We start from the raw sequence: 19,247 nt of genomic DNA, 5'->3' as shown, positions 1-19,247 counted from the left end.
AAACAGGCCCTAACTCTTTTCGTACTAGTTGGAATGCATGTCGGCCTTCAGCCAAAGTACGCGTTTGTTTTGTACGACGGCGAAATTTTGTTCAAGGCAAAGCGAAAGTGTGAAACGCTATGTGCTTGTGCAACAAGACAAGGCAACATGGAAGTTATGCACCAGAAACTTCTTGCTTTGGAGACGCAAAACTGCAAGTGAAGGCATCGTCGGCACCTCATTGTGTCCAGGGTTCCAAGCAATGGCCAAGCACAATTCCTTCTCCCCTGTAATCTCCAGAAGGAAAGAACAATGCTTTTGCTTCGTCCTTTCGAGAAACAAAGTTATTTCTTCTCCCGAAGAAGCTAAATTCAGCAGCCACAGATGCTACGTACATGAGAAGTCGAATGTTTTTTATCTTATTCTTCGCTAGTAAACAATGAAGAAGATTATCATCAGGTAGCCTCATCACCTGGTGTGTATTTGACTGATAACGTTAAGATTTTCCAAGATCTTGTCATCGTGGTGCATATAAGGTGAAATGCTTTGAATCTTCAAATTTCTAAAAAAGGTTTATATAAAATATAAACATTCGCCCAGCTCTAGGTGGGGCCATTTTGTACATGTATGCATATTCTCAAGTGATTCAACCACCTTTTCTAATATTCAAAAAGTAACAAATTTCACATGAACCCCGGCAAAGATGCACGAAATTTACCTCCCGACTTCCCGACCGCAAAAATCCGGCCAACCACCCGACCACGAACCGTCGTCCTCCACTCCACTCCACCCACGTCCGTCCAGCCGCCGTACCAAATCAAATCAGCTCCAATCCAGCAAAGGGCCAAAGCGCAGACGAGAAAGGCAAAACGAAACCACGCGAAAACGAAGGGGGGCGTGGAATTTCTCTGTTCCAACTCCGAAAGGGACGGAGACGGACGCCGCCGGTCAAGTCCCCGGCCCTGACGTGTCCCGCGAAGCCGCGCGGAAAACGCCCGGCGCCGCCCCGCACCCGGACGACCATTCCACCCGTTCCCCCACCCTGGCTCCGTCCACGACCCACCCTCCGGCCCCGCGCCGGGCGCAGGCCTCCACTCCCGTAGTCCCGTTCCCTTCCACCACGGCCCTTGCCTCCTTCCGCGAAGCTGCCCCCCGCCCGCGCATCGTCGCGAACCGTCTCGCTTTCTCCGGGCCGCTTTCGCGTTACCGTCCCGGTTGCTCCGTCCGCGCACGACAAGGCCCGCCTCGTCTTCCCTGGTTCCTCTCGCCTCCCGCGCGGTCGCGCCCCTCGCCGCCCCCCTCCCGCCGAGCTATATATATGCGCCGTGCCCACGGATCATCAAACCATCAGACGCCAAAACACAAGTCGCCGCAGAGGCAGAGCAACCGAAGGGCGAAGGCACCGTGCAGCAAGAGGCGGGATCAGGGGGGCCGAGATCACGGCAGGCGAGATTCTCGGAGAGGCTACGGCCGCCATGGACATGGCCTCCGCGTCCGCGCCCACCACGTCCTCCCACAACATCTCCCTGGCGCAGGCCGTGCTGACGCTCTCCATCAACGCCGTCCTCGTCTTCCTCACCGCCGTCATCAAGTCCGCCACCTCATCCTCCTCCTCGTCCCGCCGCCGCGAGGCTGCCCCCGCCCCTACTCCTGCCGCCGCCGCCGCACCCCCGTCGCCATCCCCGGCTCCGGCTAAGCCCGCCACCATCGCCATGGACGTGGTGCTCGGGGTGATGGGCGCCGGCGGCGCCGCCGTGTCGGTGGGGTTCGAGGAGGCCGCGGCGCTGTTCGACGAGGAGGAGGCGACCGTGGAGGAGGCCCGCGCCGCGTTCGCGGTCTTCGACCGCGACGGCGACGGGTTCATCGACGCCGCGGAGCTCCGGACCGTGCTCGGGTCGCTCGGGTTCGGCCCCGCCGGCGCCGCGGAGTGCCAGAGCATGATCGACGCGTACGACGAGGACAGGGACGGCAGGATCGACTTCAGCGAGTTCGTCAAGCTCATGGAGACGAGCTCGTGAGTTAGGATAGGGACTAATTGGACAGCCGGGCCGGAGGCCCGGATGATTCGGTCGGATTCATTCAGAGATTCTTTGTTCGTTCGTTCTTCCTATGTTTTTCTTGGCCGGAATCGAGCCGAATGTTTCAAACAGCACCTGTGTATAACTCAAAATCTAGAAATGGATACATGATTTTCTGAAGTTTTTTACGGTTCTTCAAACGATACAAAGATCATGGGGAAGTAGTTCAACTCTCAATCGCAAGAGAAATAACATCAGGATTACGATATAGAATGCAAAATATTGGCGACTGCACTTGAAGTAAACCCTGTTTGGAAGCACTCAAGGTGCTTCTGAAGCTTAACACTACTATATATGGCCCTGTTTGGCACCGCTTATGGGCCAGCTTCTAAGCAAGTTTAAGTCGTAGGATGGCCAAACACCCCGCTTCTAGGCCCAGCTTCCCCAGCAGCGCTTCCGGATATCGCGTGAAAACGCGCTGGACGCAGCAGCCGGACCGGACCCGCTTCTCGCGCAGCTTATCCTCTTCCCCGATCCAATCCTCCCTCCCCGACGCACCCCTGCGCCGCCCCCCGCGCCGCCCCGCGCCGGCCCCCGCGGCGCAGCCCCGCGCCGGCCCCGGCGGCCCCCGCGACGCCTCACACGCCGCCCCGCGCCGGCCCCCGCGCGCCGGCCCCCGCGGCGCCGCCCCGCGCCGCCCCCTCGCGATGCCCCCCGCGCCGCCCCGCGCCGGCCCCCGCCGGCCCCCGCGCGACCGCCCCGCGCCGACCTCCGTTGCCCCCCGCCGCGGTAAGGTTCCCCACAGGCAACTTGTTCAGCTTTTGTGCTCATGATTGATGTTGCTTGTGATCAATGTTGGTTCATGGTTACATGCATAGAAATTAGATCACCTGAGTAATTTCACAGAGCATCAACTCCTTTCATTGCAAAAGGTATAAAAGAATTACCTTAATGTCTATTTACCATTTGATGCGCACGAATATGGTTTGGAGTTTATTTTGTGGTAACTTGGCCTAGTTGTGTTGCAACGTAGTGCCGTGTAGAACGTTAGGACCACTGATTTATGCAACCAAGGGCCAGTAATAACAAAATTCATGCTTATTTTACGAACAAATTGAAGTTCCATCGATCTTCCTAAACCTACTGCTTCAAATATGAAGCTTTTGGAGATTATTTGATCAACCCATGGTATTCTTTACTGCTTCAAATATTTGTGTTGTTAATAATTATATTGTTATTCTGTTATAAAAATAAATAAATATATATCTGTACATAAGAAATACATGTATTCAGTAAACAGCAAGGGTATTTCAGTCATTTCTCATTTTATACAGGATTTCAGCCCATTCAATAAGCAGTCTGCCAAACAGTTAACTTCTGTGACCAGCTGCTTCTTTAACCAGCTGCTTCTCAGGCCAGCTAACCACCAGCTGGCTTCAGAATAAGTTTCAGCTGTGCCAAACAGGCCCAATGTCTAATGGAATGTTGTAAGCGAAAAGCTAGTATTTGGAACAACTGATCGCCACAAGAATTTATACGAATTTCACCAAAAGAAAATTAGATCCTCGCAAGATGGTAAAACATAACTTGTTTGGTTGGAACTGGGAAACTTCAGTTTGAAAATCATTCAATTGTAATGGGAAAATCCGTACCTTTTCGCTTCGTAGAAAACATGAAAAGAACGAATGGGTGGCCCGTGGCTGCGAGAAAGCAAGGGCCCAGTTGAAACGGCCTTCACATGGGGTGGGGGAGGGGGAGACCTGGGCTCACACTCAAAATGGGCCTAATAGGCCCACGAAGCCCAGATCATTCTCGTGAAAAATCTCACAGCTCAGTCCACGCTTGTGGGCTTCTCTTTTCTTTCTCCTCGACTTTCCCCACCGAAAAAAGAAGCAGGGAGGAGATGCGGAGGGCGTCACCTTCGCCGTCTCCGGCGAGGGGCCCGGCGGTCTTCGCCGCCGCGTTCGTGGTGTTACCGCCGGCCTTGTTCCCGAGGATGTTCTCTCCGCTCGGCCACGCCTTCCCTTCCCTCTTCTCGGTGAGTCCCCTTTCCTCCTCCCATCCTCGCGCCGCTCGATTGGGTCATGTTGAACCATACTAACAGCTTGTTGAATGTCGAGTTGCTTCCTACGGTTTTGATTGCTAATTTGCGTGCCCTTTCCGTTTGGAATGCGCGAAGGTTGGATCATGTTAGGCGGATTGATGTCACTATGTGGGAATGTATGTCGGGCGAGAAGTAGAAATGGCGTGTCAAAATGACGGAAGTTGCAGTTGTTTGTAGATTGCTTAGTTATGACACGCAATTTCGAAGCCGGCGCGAAATTTATTCTGGCCCGAAAAATAGTTGAAGTGAAGCTGGCTTCTTTGGAAATACCATGCCTTTATATCTCCACATGATCTTTTATATTCTTGGATCTGTTTTTAGTCATGGAATGAAGAGTGTACTGAATAACTCAGCTTGATTACTGAGTTGCAGGATTTTCACTCTATCTCTGCACTCAGGTCGCAATAGAAGTATATTTCTGGTGACATATCCTATAATCTTATATTTTTATGAAGTTTACACGTGCTGTTTCATTTCTTCAATTTTTTTGCAGGAGTGGAATGCACCTAAGCCAATGCATCCTTCTCTTTTAAATGAGGCTTTGCGATGGGCAATTGTGAGTACATATACCTCAGATGAAACTTACAATGGTTATGTTGGACTCTGGACGATGTTTTCACCTTTCTTTTTTCACTTTTGGGTACAGCCAGCTGAGCAGAAGAGAGAGCTCTGGTCACCCTTGCCATACCAGGGGTGGAAACCATGCTTAAAGTCATCAATTTCTCATGGTAACTTACTGATATCTGATAATTACGGATCACCATGCCTCTTCCTGTGATAGAAATCAGGCTCTTACGCACTTGTCTCAAAATGATAGCATTGCCTCTGGAGCCAAGTGGGTACATACAGGTATTTCTTGATGGTGGACTTAACCAGCAAAGAATGGGGGTAATGCGCTTTAACTACTGAAAGTACGATATTGAAGTTGAGACAAATTGCTGAATCGAGGCTTTAGATTATCCATCTCTATCTTTTTGTTCTGTAGATATGTGATGCAGTTGCAGTTGCAAAAATTCTTAATGCTACTCTTGTGATCCCACATCTTGAAGTAAACCCTGTTTGGAAGGACTCAAGGTGCTTCTGAAGCTTGAGACTACTATATATGGCCCTGTTCGGCACCGCTTATGGGCCATCTTCTAAGCAAGTTTAAGTCGTGGGCTGGCCAAACACCCCGCTTCTAGGCCCAGTTTCCCCAGCAGCGCTTCCGGATATCGCGTGAAAACGCGCTGGACGCAGCAGCCGGACCGGACCCGCTTCTCGCGCAGCTTATCCTCTTCCCCGATCCAATCCTCCCTCCCCGACGCCCCCCTGCGCCGCCCCCCGCGCCGGCCGGCGCACCCCGCGCCGCCCCGCGCCGGCCCCCGCGCGGCTGCCACCGCGCGACGGCCCCGCGCGACGCCCCCGCGCGCCGGCCCCGCGGCGCCGCCCCCCGCCGGCCCCCGGCGGCCCCCGCGACGCCCCCCGCGCCGCCCCGCGCCGGCCCCCGCGCCGCCCCCCTCGCGACGCCCCCCGCGCCGGCCCCCGCGCACCGGCCCCGCAGCGCCGCCCCCCGCCGACCCCGCGCTGCCCCCGCGCGCCGCCCCGCGCGACCGCCCAGCGCCGACCTCCGTTGCCCCCCGCCGCGGTAAGATTCCCCACAGGCAACTTGTTCAGCTTTTGTGCTCGTGATTGATGTTGCTTGTGATCAATGTTGGTTCATGGTTACATGCATAGAAATTAGATCACCTGAGTAATTTCACAGAGCATCGACTCCTTTCATTGCAAAAGGTATAAAAGAATTACCTTAATGTCTATTTACCATTTGATGCGCACGAATATGGTTTGGAGTTTATTTTGTGGTAACTTGGCCTAGTTGTGTTGCAACGTAGTGCCGTGTAGAACGTTAGGACCACTGATTTATGCAACCAAGGGCCAGTAATAACAAAATTCATGCTTATTTTACGAACAAATTGAAGTTCCATCGATCTTCCTAAACCTACTGCTTCAAATATGAAGCTTTTGGAGATTATTTGATCAACCCATGGTATTCTTTACTGCTTCAAATATTTGTGTTGTTAATAATTATATTGTTATTCTGTTATAAAAATAAATAAATATATATCTGTACATAAGAAATACATGTATTCAGTAAACAGCAAGGGTATTTCAGTCATTTCTCATTTTATACAGGATTTCAGCCCATTCAATAAGCAGTCTGCCAAACAGTTAACTTCTGTGACCAGCTGCTTCTTTAACCAGCTGCTTCTCAGGCCAGCTAACCACCAGCTGGCTTCAGAATAAGTTTCAGCTGTGCCAAACAGGCCCAATGTCTAATGGAATGTTGTAAGCGAAAAGCTAGTATTTGGAACAACTGATCGCCACAAGAATTTATACGAATTTCACCAAAAGAAAATTAGATCCTCGCAAGATGGTAAAACATAACTTGTTTGGTTGGAACTGGGAAACTTCAGTTTGAAAATCATTCAATTGTAATGGGAAAATCCGTACCTTTTCGCTTCGTAGAAAACATGAAAAGAACGAATGGGTGGCCCGTGGCCGCGAGAAAGCAAGGGCCCAGTTGAAACGGCCTTCACATGGGGTGGGGGGGGGAGACCTGGGCTCACACTCAAAATGGGCCTAATAGGCCCACGAAGCCCAGATCATTCTCGTGAAAAATCTCACAGCTCAGTCCACGCTTGTGGGCTTCTCTTTTCTTTCTCCTCGACTTTCCCCACCGAAAAAAGAAGCAGGGAGGAGATGCGGAGGGCGTCACCTTCGCCGTCTCCGGCGAGGGGCCCGGCGGTCTTCGCCGCCGCGTTCGTGGTGTTACCGCCGGCCTTGTTCCCGAGGATGTTCTCTCCGCTCGGCCACGCCTTCCCTTCCCTCTTCTCGGTGAGTCCCCCTTTCCTCCTCCCATCCTCGCGCCGCTCGATTGGGTCATGTTGAACCATACTAACAGCTTGTTGAATGTCGAGTTGCTTCCTACGGTTTTGATTGCTAATTTGCGTGCCCTTTCCGTTTGGAATGCGCGAAGGTTGGATCATGTTAGGCGGATTGATGTCACTATGTGGGAATGTATGTCGGGCGAGAAGTAGAAATGGCGTGTCAAAATGACGGAAGTTGCAGTTGTTTGTAGATTGCTTAGTTATGACACGCAATTTCGAAGCCGGCGCGAAATTTATTCTGGCCCGAAAAATAGTTGAAGTGAAGCTGGCTTCTTTGGAAATACCATGCCTTTATATCTCCACATGATCTTTTATATTCTTGGATCTGTTTTTAGTCATGGAATGAAGAGTGTACTGAATAACTCAGCTTGATTACTGAGTTGCAGGATTTTCACTCTATCTCTGCACTCAGGTCGCAATAGAAGTATATTTCTGGTGACATATCCTATAATCTTATATTTTTATGAAGTTTACACGTGCTGTTTCATTTCTTCAATTTTTTTGCAGGAGTGGAATGCACCTAAGCCAATGCATCCTTCTCTTTTAAATGAGGCTTTGCGATGGGCAATTGTGAGTACATATACCTCAGATGAAACTTACAATGGTTATGTTGGACTCTGGACGATGTTTTCACCTTTCTTTTTTCACTTTTGGGTACAGCCAGCTGAGCAGAAGAGAGAGCTCTGGTCACCCTTGCCATACCAGGGGTGGAAACCATGCTTAAAGTCATCAATTTCTCATGGTAACTTACTGATATCTGATAATTACGAATCACCATGCCTCTTCCTGTGATAGAAATCAGGCTCTTACGCACTTGTCTCAAAATGATAGCATTGCCTCTGGAGCCAAGTGGGTACATACAGGTATTTCTTGATGGTGGACTTAACCAGCAAAGAATGGGGGTAATGCGCTTTAACTACTGAAAGTACGATATTGAAGTTGAGACAAATTGCTGAATCGAGGCTTTAGATTATCCATCTCTATCTTTTTGTTCTGTAGATATGTGATGCAGTTGCAGTTGCAAAAAATCTTAATGCTACTCTTGTGATCCCACATCTTGAAGTAAACCCTGTTTGGAAGGACTCAAGGTGCTTCTGAAGCTTGAGACTACTATATATGGCCCTGTTCGGCACCGCTTATGGGCCATCTTCTAAGCAAGTTTAAGTCGTGGGCTGGCCAAACACCCCGCTTCTAGGCCCAGTTTCCCCAGCAGCGCTTCCGGATATCGCGTGAAAACGCGCTGGACGCAGCAGCCGGACCGGACCCGCTTCTCGCGCAGCTTATCCTCTTCCCCGATCCAATCCTCCCTCCCCGACGCCCCCCTGCGCCGCCCCCCGCGCCGGCCGGCGCACCCCGCGCCGCCCCGCGCCGGCCCCCGCGCGGCTGCCACCGCGCGACGGCCCCGCGCGACGCCCCCGCGCGCCGGCCCCCGCGGCGCCGCCCCCCGCCGGCCCCCGGCGGCCCCCGCGACGCCCCCCGCGCCGCCCCGCGCCGGCCCCCGCGCCGCCCCCCTCGCGACGCCCCCCGCGCCGGCCCCCGCGCACCGGCCCCCGCAGCGCCGCCCCCCGCTGACCCCCGCGCTGCCCCCGCGCGCCGCCCCCGCGCGACCGCCCAGCGCCGACCTCCGTTGCCCCCCGCCGCGGTAAGATTCCCCACAGGCAACTTGTTCAGCTTTTGTGCTCGTGATTGATGTTGCTTGTGATCAATGTTGGTTCATGGTTACATGCATAGAAATTAGATCACCTGAGTAATTTCACAGAGCATCGACTCCTTTCATTGCAAAAGGTATAAAAGAATTACCTTAATGTCTATTTACCATTTGATGCGCACGAATATGGTTTGGAGTTTATTTTGTGGTAACTTGGCCTAGTTGTGTTGCAACGTAGTGCCGTGTAGAACGTTAGGACCACTGATTTATGCAACCAAGGGCCAGTAATAACAAAATTCATGCTTATTTTACGAACAAATTGAAGTTCCATCGATCTTCCTAAACCTACTGCTTCAAATATGAAGCTTTTGGAGATTATTTGATCAACCCATGGTATTCTTTACTGCTTCAAATATTTGTGTTGTTAATAATTATATTGTTATTCTGTTATAAAAATAAATAAATATATATCTGTACATAAGAAATACATGTATTCAGTAAACAGCAAGGGTATTTCAGTCATTTCTCATTTTATACAGGATTTCAGCCCATTCAATAAGCAGTCTGCCAAACAGTTAACTTCTGTGACCAGCTGCTTCTTTAACCAGCTGCTTCTCAGGCCAGCTAACCACCAGCTGGCTTCAGAATAAGTTTCAGCTGTGCCAAACAGGCCCAATGTCTAATGGAAGGTTGTACGCTAAAAGCTAGTATTTGGAACAAATGATCGCCACAAGAATTTATACGAATTTCACCAAAAGAAAATTAGATCCTCGCAAGATGGTAAAACATAACTTGTTTGGTTGGAACTGGGAAACTTCAATTTGAAAATCATTCAATTGTAATGGGAAAATCCGTACCTTTTCGCTTCGTAGAAAACATGAAAAGAACGAATGGGTGGCCCGTGGCCGCGAGAAAGCAAGGGCCCAGTTGAAACGGCCTTCACATGGGGTGGGGGGGGTGACCTGGGCTCACACTCAAAATGGGCCTAATAGGCCCACGAAGCCCAGATCATTCTCGTGAAAAATCTCACAGCTCAGTCCACGCTTGTGGGCTTCTCTTTTCTTTCTCCTCGACTTTCCCCACCGAAAAAGAAGCAGGGAGGAGATGCGGAGGGCGTCACCTTCGCCGTCTCCGGCGAGGGGCCCGGCGGTCTTCGCCGCCGCGTTCGTGGTGTTACTGCCGGCCTTGTTCCCGAGGATGTTCTCTCCGCTCGGCCACGCCTTCCCTTCCCTCTTCTCGGTGAGTCCCCCTTTCCTCCTCCCATCCTCGCGCCGCTCGATCGGGTCATGTTGAACCATACTAATAGCTTGTTGAATGTCGAGTTGCTTCCTACGGTTTTGATTGCTAATTTGCGTGCCCTTTCCGTTTGGAATGCGCGAAGGTTGGATCATGTTAGGCGGATTGATGTCACTATGTGGGAATGTATGTCGGGCGAGAAGTAGAAATGGCGTGTCAAAATGACGGAAGTTGCAGTTGTTTGTAGATTGCTTAGTTATGACACGCAATTTCGAAGCCGGTGCGAAATTTATTCTGGCCCGAAAAATAGTTGAAGTGAAGCTGGCTTCTTTGGAAATACCATGCCTTTATATCTCCACATGATCTTTTATATTCTTGGATCTGTTTTTAGTCATGGAATGAAGAGTGTACTGAATAACTCAGCTTGATTACTGAGTTGTAGGATTTTCACTCTATCTCTGCACTCAGGTCGCAATAGAAGTATATTTCTGGTGACATATCCTATAATCTTATATTTTTATGAAGTTTACACGTGCTGTTTCATTTCTTCAATTTTTTTGCAGGAGTGGAATGCACCTAAGCCAATGCATCCTTCTCTTTTAAATGAGGCTTTGCGATGGGCAATTGTGAGTACATATACCTCAGATGAAACTTACAATGGTTATGTTGGACTCTGGACGATGTTTTCACCTTTCTTTTTTCACTTTTGGGTACAGCCAGCTGAGCAGAAGAGAGAGCTCTGGTCACCCTTGCCATACCAGGGGTGGAAACCATGCTTAAAGTCATCAATTTCTCATGGTAACTTACTGATATCTGATAATTACGAATCACCATGCCTCTTCCTGTGATAGAAATCAGGCTCTTACGCACTTGTCTCAAAATGATAGCATTGCCTCTGGAGCCAAGTGGGTACATACAGGTATTTCTTGATGGTGGACTTAACCAGCAAAGAATGGGGGTAATGCGCTTTAACTACTGAAAGTACGATATTGAAGTTGAGACAAATTGCTGAATCGAGGCTTTAGATTATCCATCTCTATCTTTTTGTTCTGTAGATATGTGATGCAGTTGCAGTTGCAAAAATTCTTAATGCTACTCTTGTGATCCCACATCTTGAAGTAAACCCTGTTTGGAAGGACTCAAGGTGCTTCTGAAGCTTGAGACTACTATATATGTCTTCTCCTGTTGAACCGGAAGTAATTTGTGTACTGGCATTTTCTTTGGGGGCTGCAGTTCATTCGAAGAAATTTTCGATGTCGATCACTTTATCAACTCCCTAAAAGATGATGTTTCCATCATCAAAATGCTTCCAAAAGAATTTTCTTGGAGCACAAGAGAGTACTATGGCACTGGCATCCGTGCTACGAGAATAAAAACTGCACCTCTTCACGCCTCAGCAAATTGGTATCTGGAGAATGTCAGTCCTATCCTGCAGAGGTTTGAGAAAAACTGAATTTGCATTGTCTCTATTTGTTATGCATGTGCTTACACATTATGGAAGTGGCTTGTATCACATAGACATCTTTGTAGACTTCCGAAGTTATTTCCTTAAGTGACAGTAGTTTGCAATGACTTTCATATTGATAGCCACTTGACATATTGCATAGGATTACTAAGAAAGTGGCACGTATTTTTCCCAGGTCAGGTGCCACAAAGTTAGCTCTGTTTGTATTAACATGATGCCTATTCATTGTTTGAATTAATGAGCTGGTTACTTATGAATCTAATTCTTCACCAGTAATCTTATCCATCTGCTGTCACTGCAGCTATGGTATTGCTGCTATTGCCCCCTTTTCTCATCGCCTTGCCTTTGATGATTTGCCTGCGGATCTTCAACGTTTACGTTGCAACGTTAACTTCCAAGCCCTGGTTTTTCGACCTTACATTATCTCACTGGGGGAGACTCTTGTGAAGCGCTTGAGGTCTCCTGTTCAGGGGCATTCTGATGAATCTGTCCATCAAGCTGTAGACCAAAGTACAAATCAAGATGGAAAATATGCAGTTTTGCATCTCCGCTTTGATAAGGTAGTGGAACAAGAATTTCTGCAATATTCACTGTGTTTTTGTACTTTTTTAGCACTGCAAAGAATTTGTGCCCTGTAACATCTCAAACTGAGCTGTACTTTTCAGGATATGGCTGCACATTCATCCTGTGACTTTGGAGGTGGCAGAGCTGAAAAATTAGCTCTCGCTAAGTACAGGCAAGTTATTTGGCAAGGGAGGGTATTAAATTCACAGCTAACTGATGAAGAGCTTCGGAACATAGGACGTTGCCCATTGACCCCAGAAGAGATTGGCCTGTTATTGGTAACCCTCGGCTTCGACAGCAGAACTCGACTCTATCTTGCTTCTCACAAGGTTTGACTCTCTGTGAACTAACTCATTCATCCTGGGAATACCACCGCGCGACGGCCCCGCGCGACGCCCCCGCGGCGCCGCCCCCCGCCGGCCCCCGGCGGCCCCCGCGACGCCCCCCGCGCCGCCCCGCGCCGGCCCCCGCGCGCCGGCCACCGCGCGACGCCCCCGCGCGCCGGCCCCCGCGGCGCCGCCCAGCGCCGCCCCCCGCCGGCCCCCGCGCTGCCCCCGCGCGCCGCCCCCGCGCGACCGCCCAGCGCCGACCTCCGTTGCCCCCCGCCGCGGTAAGGTTCCCCACAGGCAACTTGTTCAGCTTTTGTGCTCGTGATTGATGTTGCTTGTGATCAATGTTGGTTCATGGTTACATGCATAGAAATTAGATCACCTGAGTAATTTCACAGAGCATCAACTCCTTTCATTGCAAAAGGTATAAAAGAATTACCTTAATGTCTATTTACCATTTGATGCGCACGAATATGGTTTGGAGTTTATTTTGTGGTAACTTGGCCTAGTTGTGTTGCAACGTAGTGCCGTGTAGAACGTTAGGACCACTGATTTATGCAACCAAGGGCCAGTAATAACAAAATTCATGCTTATTTTACGAACAAATTGAAGTTCCATCGATCTTCCTAAACCTACTGCTTCAAATATGAAGCTTTTGGAGATTATTTGATCAACCCATGGTATTCTTTACTGCTTCAAATATTTGTGTTGTTAATAATTATATTGTTATTCTGTTATAAAAATAAATAAATATATATCTGTACATAAGAAATACATGTATTCAGTAAACAGCAAGGGTATTTCAGTCATTTCTCATTTTATACAAGATTTCAGCCCATTCAATAAGCAGTCTGCCAAACAGTTAACTTCTGTGACCAGCTGCTTCTTTAACCAGCTGCTTCTCAGGCCAGCTAACCACCAGCTGGCTTCAGAATAAGTTTCAGCTGTGCCAAACAGGCCCAATGTCTAATGGAAGGTTGTACGCTAAAAGCTAGTATTTGGAACAAATGATCGCCACAAGAATTTATACGAATTTCACCAAAAGAAAATTAGATCCTCGCAAGATGGTAAAACATAACTTGTTTGGTTGGAACTGGGAAACTTCAATTTGAAAATCATTCAATTGTAATGGGAAAATCCGTACCTTTTCACTTCGTAGAAAACATGAAAAGAACGAATCGGTGGCCCGTGGCCGCGAGAAAGCAAGGGCCCAGTTGAAACGGCCTTCACATGGGGTGGGGGGGGGGGAGACCTGGACTCACACTCAAAATGGGCCTAATAGGCCCACGAAGCCCAGATCATTCTCGTGAAAAATCTCACAGCTCAGTCCACGCTTGTGGGCTTCTCTTTTCTTTCTCCTCGACTTTCCCCACAGAAAAAAGAAGCAGGGAGGAGATGCGGAGGGCGTCACCTTCGCCGTCTCCGGCGAGGGGCCCGGCGGTCTTCGCCGCCGCGTTCGTGGTGTTACTGCCGGCCTTGTTCCCAAGGATGTTCTCTCCGCTCGGCCACGCCTTCCCTTCCCTCTTCTCGGTGAGTCCCCCTTTCCTCCTCCCATCCTCGCGCCGCTCGATTGGGTCATGTTGAACCATACTAACAGCTTGTTGAATGTCGAGTTGCTTCCTACGGTTTTGATTGCTAATTTGCGTGCCCTTTCCGTTTGGAATGCGCGAAGGTTGGATCATGTTAGGCGGATTGATGTCACTATGTGGGAATGTATGTCGGGCGAGAAGTAGAAATGGCGTGTCAAAATGACGGAAGTTGCAGTTGTTTGTAGATTGCTTAGTTATGACACGCAATTTCGAAGCCGGTGCGAAATTTATTCTGGCCCGAAAAATAGTTGAAGTGAAGCTGGCTTCTTTGGAAATACCATGCCTTTATATCTCCACATGATCTTTTATATTCTTGGATCTGTTTTTAGTCATGGAATGAAGAGTGTACTGAATAACTCAGCTTGATTACTGAGTTGTAGGATTTTCACTCTATCTCTGCACTCAGGTCGCAATAGAAGTATATTTCTGGTGACATATCCTATAATCTTATATTTTTATGAAGTTTACACGTGCTGTTTCATTTCTTCAATTTTTTTGCAGGAGTGGAATGCACCTAAGCCAATGCATCCTTCTCTTTTAAATGAGGCTTTGCGATGGGCAATTGTGAGTACATATACCTCAGATGAAACTTACAATGGTTATGTTGGACTCTGGACGATGTTTTCACCTTTCTTTTTTCACTTTTGGGTACAGCCAGCTGAGCAGAAGAGAGAGCTCTGGTCACCCTTGCCATACCAGGGGTGGAAACCATGCTTAAAGTCATCAATTTCTCATGGTAACTTACTGATATCTGATAATTACGGATCACCATGCCTCTTCCTGTGATAGAAATCAGGCTCTTACGCACTTGTCTCAAAATGATAGCATTGCCTCTGGAGCCAAGTGGGTACATACAGGTATTTCTTGATGGTGGACTTAACCAGCAAAGAATGGGGGTAATGCGCTTTAACTACTGAAAGTACGATATTGAAGTTGAGACAAATTGCTGAATCGAGGCTTTAGATTATCCATCTCTATCTTTTTGTTCTGTAGATATGTGATGCAGTTGCAGTTGCAAAAATTCTTAATGCTACTCTTGTGATCCCACATCTTGAAGTAAACCCTGTTTGGAAGGACTCAAGGTGCTTCTGAAGCTTGAGACTACTATATATGTCTTCTCCTGTTGAACCGGAAGTAATTTGTGTACTGGCATTTTCTTTGGGGGCTGCAGTTCATTCGAAGAAATTTTCGATGTCGATCACTTTATCAACTCCCTAAAAGATGATGTTTCCATCATCAAAATGCTTCCAAAAGAATTTTCTTGGAGCACAAGAGAGTACTATGGCACTGGCATCCGTGCTACGAGAATAAAAACTGCACCTCTTCACGCCTCAGCAAATTGGTATCTGGAGAATGTCAGTCCTATCCTGCAGAGGTTTGAGAAAAACTGAATTTGCATTGTCTCTATTTGTTATGCATGTGCTTACACATTATGGAAGTGGCTTGTATCACATAGACATCTTTGTAGACTTCCGAAGTTATTTCCTTAAGTGACAGTAGTTTGCAATGACTTTCATATTGATAGCCACTTGACATATTGCATAGGATTACTAAGAAAGTGGCACGTATTTTTCCCAGGTCAGGTGCCACAAAGTTAGCTCTGTTTGTATTAACATGATGCCTATTCATTGTTTGAATTAATGAGCTGGTTACTTATGAATCTAATTCTTCACCAGTAATCTTATCCATCTGCTGTCACTGCAGCTATGGTATTGCTGCTATTGCCCCCTTTTCTCATCGCCTTGCCTTTGATGATTTGCCTGCGGATCTTCAACGTTTACGTTGCAACGTTAACTTCCAAGCCCTGGTTTTTCGACCTTACATTATCTCACTGGGGGAGACTCTTGTGAAGCGCTTGAGGTCTCCTGTTCAGGGGCATTCTGATGAATCTGTCCATCAAGCTGTAGACCAAAGTACAAATCAAGATGGAAAATATGCAGTTTTGCATCTCCGCTTTGATAAGGTAGTGGAACAAGAATTTCTGCAATATTCACTGTGTTTTTGTACTTTTTTAGCACTGCAAAGAATTTGTGCCCTGTAACATCTCAAACTGAGCTGTACTTTTCAGGATATGGCTGCACATTCATCCTGTGACTTTGGAGGTGGCAGAGCTGAAAAATTAGCTCTCGCTAAGTACAGGCAAGTTATTTGGCAAGGGAGGGTATTAAATTCACAGCTAACTGATGAAGAGCTTCGGAACACAGGACGTTGCCCATTGACCCCAGAAGAGATTGGCCTGTTATTGGTAACCCTCGGCTTCGACAGCAGAACTCGACTCTATCTTGCTTCTCACAAGGTTTGACTCTCTGTGAACTAACTCATTCATCCTGGCAATACCATGAAGTTTTAACATGCAACACATGTTCAGGTATATGGTGGGGAAGCCAGGATCTCTAGCTTGCGCAAACTTTTCCCACTGATGGAGGACAAAAGGAGCCTTGCATCTGAAGAGGAGCTTGCTGATGTTGAAGGGAAGGCTTCTGTGCTAGCAGCTCTTGACTATTACATCAGCATTCATAGTGATATTTTCATCTCTGCGTCTCCTGGGAATATGCACAATGCTTTGGTAAATTCTAATGGCCTCTGCATTAGCTAGATTATTCCTTTAATCTGTGGTCTTGACTAGAACAAGTTTTCATTTCAGTTAGCTCACCGGACATATGAGAACTTGAAGACCATAAGGCCAAACATGTCATTGCTGGGCCGCATCTTTGTGAACAAGAGCATGGAGTGGTCAGAATTTCAGCATGCTGTACAGGCAGGGCACAAAGGAAGATACGGGCAAATCAGGCTGAGGAAGCCAAAGCAATCTATCTATACCTATCCTGCTCCAGATTGTATGTGCCAAGGGTAGACTGCTAAATTCCACATCAATCACTACTTTACTAGGCGCTCTGCAGCAGTGCAGCGCACGGAGCTCAAGGATCCTGAGAGATCACCAGCTAATCTGTCAATGGCATTCCTTACCGGCAATTGCTAGCTCCCTTGGATTGCGAAATTGGTTGGTGGTTTAGTCATTTAGCTCATTCTGTTGAATCTTAGATTATACCAACTTGACTTGTAGCCTCCACGAGGACAATCCTTCTCCGGCTCCATGTAAATTTTGAGACCGCTGCTGGGCACTATAATCTTTTTCCCCCTGTGTTCATAATACAGTTTATGCAGATGTAATTAACAGAGATTGTTTGTTGTGACGGTGATAGCACATCTGACTCTCCATTCTTCTACTTCTACATCTATGATCTATCTCACTGTATCCTGTTTACTTCGGTTCGACCGCACATCTATTTGTCCTCTACGCTTGTCAAATCCATTTTACAACATCAACAGTGCTCCCCCGGCGTGGACACTGGACTACAGACTGGAAGGACAATGAGCGTCGCATGTTCGCGGAGCTCCTGCACCCACACTTAACTTCTGCCAGAACCCACACATCGTGCCAACCATGTCATTTCAGACTGTCCAATTCGTGCTTCTTACAAATGCAGCCGGCGAAGATTGAGTAAGAACAGGCTTGTTTGGATTGAGACCTGCAAATGCTGCCTGCACGATTTTTCCAGCGGCCGGAAAAGATAGAACCACCAAACCGGCCTAACACGAGGTCGTTGGCTTAGGGGGCCCAGGCCCGTTTCTTCTTCTGAACAGAAAAAAGGCCGAGCCCACGAACAGAACACCCAGACGACACCAGAAAACCCTAGATGTTCGATGGCAGCTATATATACGGCGGACGGAGCATTCCCAAACCCTCGCCCAGCCCCGCCGACTTCATCCGTCGCCGCCGCGCCCTCTCCGACCTTCTCCTCTGCTCTCCTTTTGTTTGCTCCAGCTCGAGTTGAGCAGCGGCTTTGGTTTTCGTTCCCGCCTCTTGATGTCTCCCTTGATTTTTCTCCGCATCTTGCCTTTCGTTTGATCCTTTTTCTTGGCGATCTGGATGGGAATCGTTGGGAGCAGGTGATGAGAACAAGACAGGGACATCAGAACCCTCTTTTGGGCATGATAGACTGAGTCTTTAATGGGAATCTCTCTGATGCTTTTGCTTTCCCAAAACCAAATCGATATTTGTCTTTTTTTTTGCCTCTTTTTCGATGTCGATCACTTTATCAACTCCCTAAAATTTGATGTTCTCAGATAACATTTTTATTGGCTGCCGATGATGCATAAAAATGCACGTATTATCGGATTGTTCCATGACGATCTACTAAAATTGTCACTACCACTGAGGCAGACTCTTAGATCTGCAATCTTTCTGCTATTGGATTTGTTGAATCTGTCGGTCGGCTTCTTGTTTTCTAAACCTTTGTTTTTCTCAGTATGTTTGTTCAGGAGCAAATTGCCGATGATGGTGTTAAATATACTTTGTAGCGTTTTCGCTGTGAAATAAACCTAAAACTGAGGCATTTGCTGTCCAATTCTCGTTAACCAGCTTAAATTTTTGTTTGCACTTTCATCTGGTTCCTCGTTTTAACTGTTCGTGAGATAGTTATAAATCAAACTACAGAATATAACAAAGCCACTGAAACTCCATTAAAATCAGATAATGAGGAGCCAAAAAACTAATCTTATTCGGAGCAGTACATCAACGTAACCGTGAGAAACAACATTTGTATCAGCAGTGTTCCAACTGGATTCAGTGTACAGACCTGGAATTGAAGATATCTATACTGCATATCCTGGAGTCACCGTGATGATGTGTCGGTGTGAACTGCTGCGCAGCACACTGCTGCACAGTTCGGTTGCGATTACTGATTAGGCATATGGATTGAAGGTCTTGATCAACACTGAAATCCTTGAAAGTAAGAAAGCAGCGGACTGGAGATCGTCTAAAATGCGCATCCAGAACCTGAGCAGCTATGACGTCCGAAAGTACTTCACCGGATCTTCTTGTATCAAATCTTACATGGAGATTATTTCAAAATGTTTTTGGTTTACAACCGTTTTGAAATTTGTTACGAAGAATAGTTTCAATAACATGCCTCCAAATATGATTGGGTGCAACTGCAATATGGTGTGCTATATTCTTAAAAACAATAGATTTTTCATGAAAATAGTGCATGCCGCTTCACGAACGCTGCAACATTTTCGGCTTTGGCTAGTAAAAACCAGGAACTATTGCGCTTGCGCATCAAGAAAATGCGGAGTTATGTTGCGTATGTGCTGTGCTGCTGCCAACTGATCTTCGGAGTTCGGTTTCTGCCCGACGAAGAGCCCGTGATGAAGCGGCAAACAGTTCAACGAGCAGCTCAGATCCTGTCGAAAAGAATTCGCGCGCGCAGTGCAGCCGGCAGCCGCCCTGGAAGATGGTGATCGACGACGGGACGGCGCCGTCGTTCTCGTTCGTCCAGACAGCGGGTGATCGATCTCCGTGCTTGTCCCGAGTCTTTGACCGGGCAA

General features: G+C 48.0%; 5 protein-coding genes, 2 long non-coding RNA genes and 3 other non-coding genes across 12 annotated transcripts; all 10 read left to right on the top strand.

Moving 5' to 3' along the window:
* Nucleotides 1-1,230: 1,230 nt before the first annotated feature.
* Nucleotides 1,231-2,182, top strand: LOC112881611 (probable calcium-binding protein CML47). Its single transcript, XM_025946392.1, has one exon. It carries the CDS (start codon nt 1,455-1,457, stop codon nt 1,995-1,997), a length of 543 nt encoding a protein of 180 aa, XP_025802177.1. The 5' UTR covers nt 1,231-1,454; the 3' UTR covers nt 1,998-2,182.
* Nucleotides 2,183-3,726: 1,544 nt separating this feature from the next.
* LOC112882182 (O-fucosyltransferase 31-like) lies at nt 3,727-5,223 on the top strand. Its single transcript, XM_025947175.1, has 5 exons — nt 3,727-4,035; nt 4,595-4,657; nt 4,748-4,829; nt 4,919-4,989; nt 5,087-5,223. The coding sequence occupies exons 1-5, from the start codon at nt 3,736-3,738 to the stop codon at nt 5,183-5,185; spliced, it is 615 nt and encodes a 204-aa protein (XP_025802960.1). The 5' UTR covers nt 3,727-3,735; the 3' UTR covers nt 5,186-5,223.
* A 457-nt stretch (nt 5,224-5,680) lies between these two features.
* LOC112882127 lies at nt 5,681-6,416 on the top strand. The gene is made up of 2 exons (XR_003226613.1): nt 5,681-5,725; nt 6,271-6,416. It is a non-coding gene; the product is annotated as an uncharacterized LOC112882127 (long non-coding RNA).
* A 130-nt stretch (nt 6,417-6,546) lies between these two features.
* LOC112881080 (O-fucosyltransferase 31-like) lies at nt 6,547-8,123 on the top strand. The gene is made up of 5 exons (XM_025945784.1): nt 6,547-6,972; nt 7,533-7,595; nt 7,686-7,767; nt 7,857-7,927; nt 8,025-8,123. Exons 1-5 carry the CDS (start codon nt 6,622-6,624, stop codon nt 8,121-8,123), a joined length of 666 nt encoding a protein of 221 aa, XP_025801569.1. The 5' UTR covers nt 6,547-6,621.
* A 484-nt stretch (nt 8,124-8,607) lies between these two features.
* On the top strand, nt 8,608-9,358 carry LOC112883308. The gene is made up of 2 exons (XR_003226799.1): nt 8,608-8,667; nt 9,213-9,358. It is a non-coding gene; the product is annotated as an uncharacterized LOC112883308 (long non-coding RNA).
* Nucleotides 9,359-9,742: 384 nt separating this feature from the next.
* Nucleotides 9,743-13,204, top strand: LOC112881079 (O-fucosyltransferase 31-like). Its single transcript, XM_025945783.1, has 10 exons — nt 9,743-9,912; nt 10,473-10,535; nt 10,626-10,707; nt 10,797-10,867; nt 10,965-11,053; nt 11,143-11,346; nt 11,676-11,934; nt 12,040-12,110; nt 12,176-12,430; nt 13,147-13,204. The coding sequence occupies exons 1-10, from the start codon at nt 9,778-9,780 to the stop codon at nt 13,202-13,204; spliced, it is 1,287 nt and encodes a 428-aa protein (XP_025801568.1). The 5' UTR covers nt 9,743-9,777.
* Nucleotides 12,494-17,061, top strand: LOC112881579 (O-fucosyltransferase 39-like). Of its 3 annotated transcripts, XM_025946348.1 has the most exons (11): nt 12,494-12,548; nt 13,643-13,797; nt 14,358-14,420; nt 14,511-14,592; nt 14,682-14,752; nt 14,850-14,938; nt 15,028-15,231; nt 15,561-15,819; nt 15,925-16,152; nt 16,225-16,422; nt 16,501-17,061. In XM_025946348.1, the coding sequence occupies exons 2-11, from the start codon at nt 13,663-13,665 to the stop codon at nt 16,708-16,710; spliced, it is 1,539 nt and encodes a 512-aa protein (XP_025802133.1). In that variant the 5' UTR covers nt 12,494-12,548; nt 13,643-13,662; the 3' UTR covers nt 16,711-17,061. The 3 variants fall into 3 exon arrangements, with proteins under 3 accessions (XP_025802133.1, XP_025802134.1, XP_025802132.1); XM_025946349.1 differs by lacking the exon at nt 13,643-13,797 and having other exon boundaries at nt 12,495-12,548; XM_025946347.1 differs by lacking the exon at nt 12,494-12,548 and having other exon boundaries at nt 12,584-13,797.
* Nucleotides 17,062-17,800: 739 nt separating this feature from the next.
* LOC112883694 lies at nt 17,801-17,890 on the top strand. Its single transcript, XR_003226947.1, has one exon. It is a non-coding gene; the product is annotated as a small nucleolar RNA R44/J54/Z268 family (small nucleolar RNA).
* Nucleotides 17,891-18,001: 111 nt separating this feature from the next.
* LOC112883645 lies at nt 18,002-18,080 on the top strand. The gene has a single exon (XR_003226899.1). It is a non-coding gene; the product is annotated as a small nucleolar RNA snoR122 (small nucleolar RNA).
* A 103-nt stretch (nt 18,081-18,183) lies between these two features.
* LOC112883693 lies at nt 18,184-18,257 on the top strand. Its single transcript, XR_003226946.1, has one exon. It is a non-coding gene; the product is annotated as a small nucleolar RNA Z267 (small nucleolar RNA).
* The last annotated feature ends 990 nt before the right edge of the window (nt 18,258-19,247 follow it).

This window comes from Panicum hallii, chromosome 2 (genome assembly GCF_002211085.1).
Source record: "Panicum hallii strain FIL2 chromosome 2, PHallii_v3.1, whole genome shotgun sequence".
NCBI lineage: Eukaryota > Viridiplantae > Streptophyta > Magnoliopsida > Poales > Poaceae > Panicum > Panicum hallii.
The sequence above is the reverse complement of the archived record's forward strand: the minus strand, read 5'-3'. Positions and strand labels throughout refer to the sequence as shown.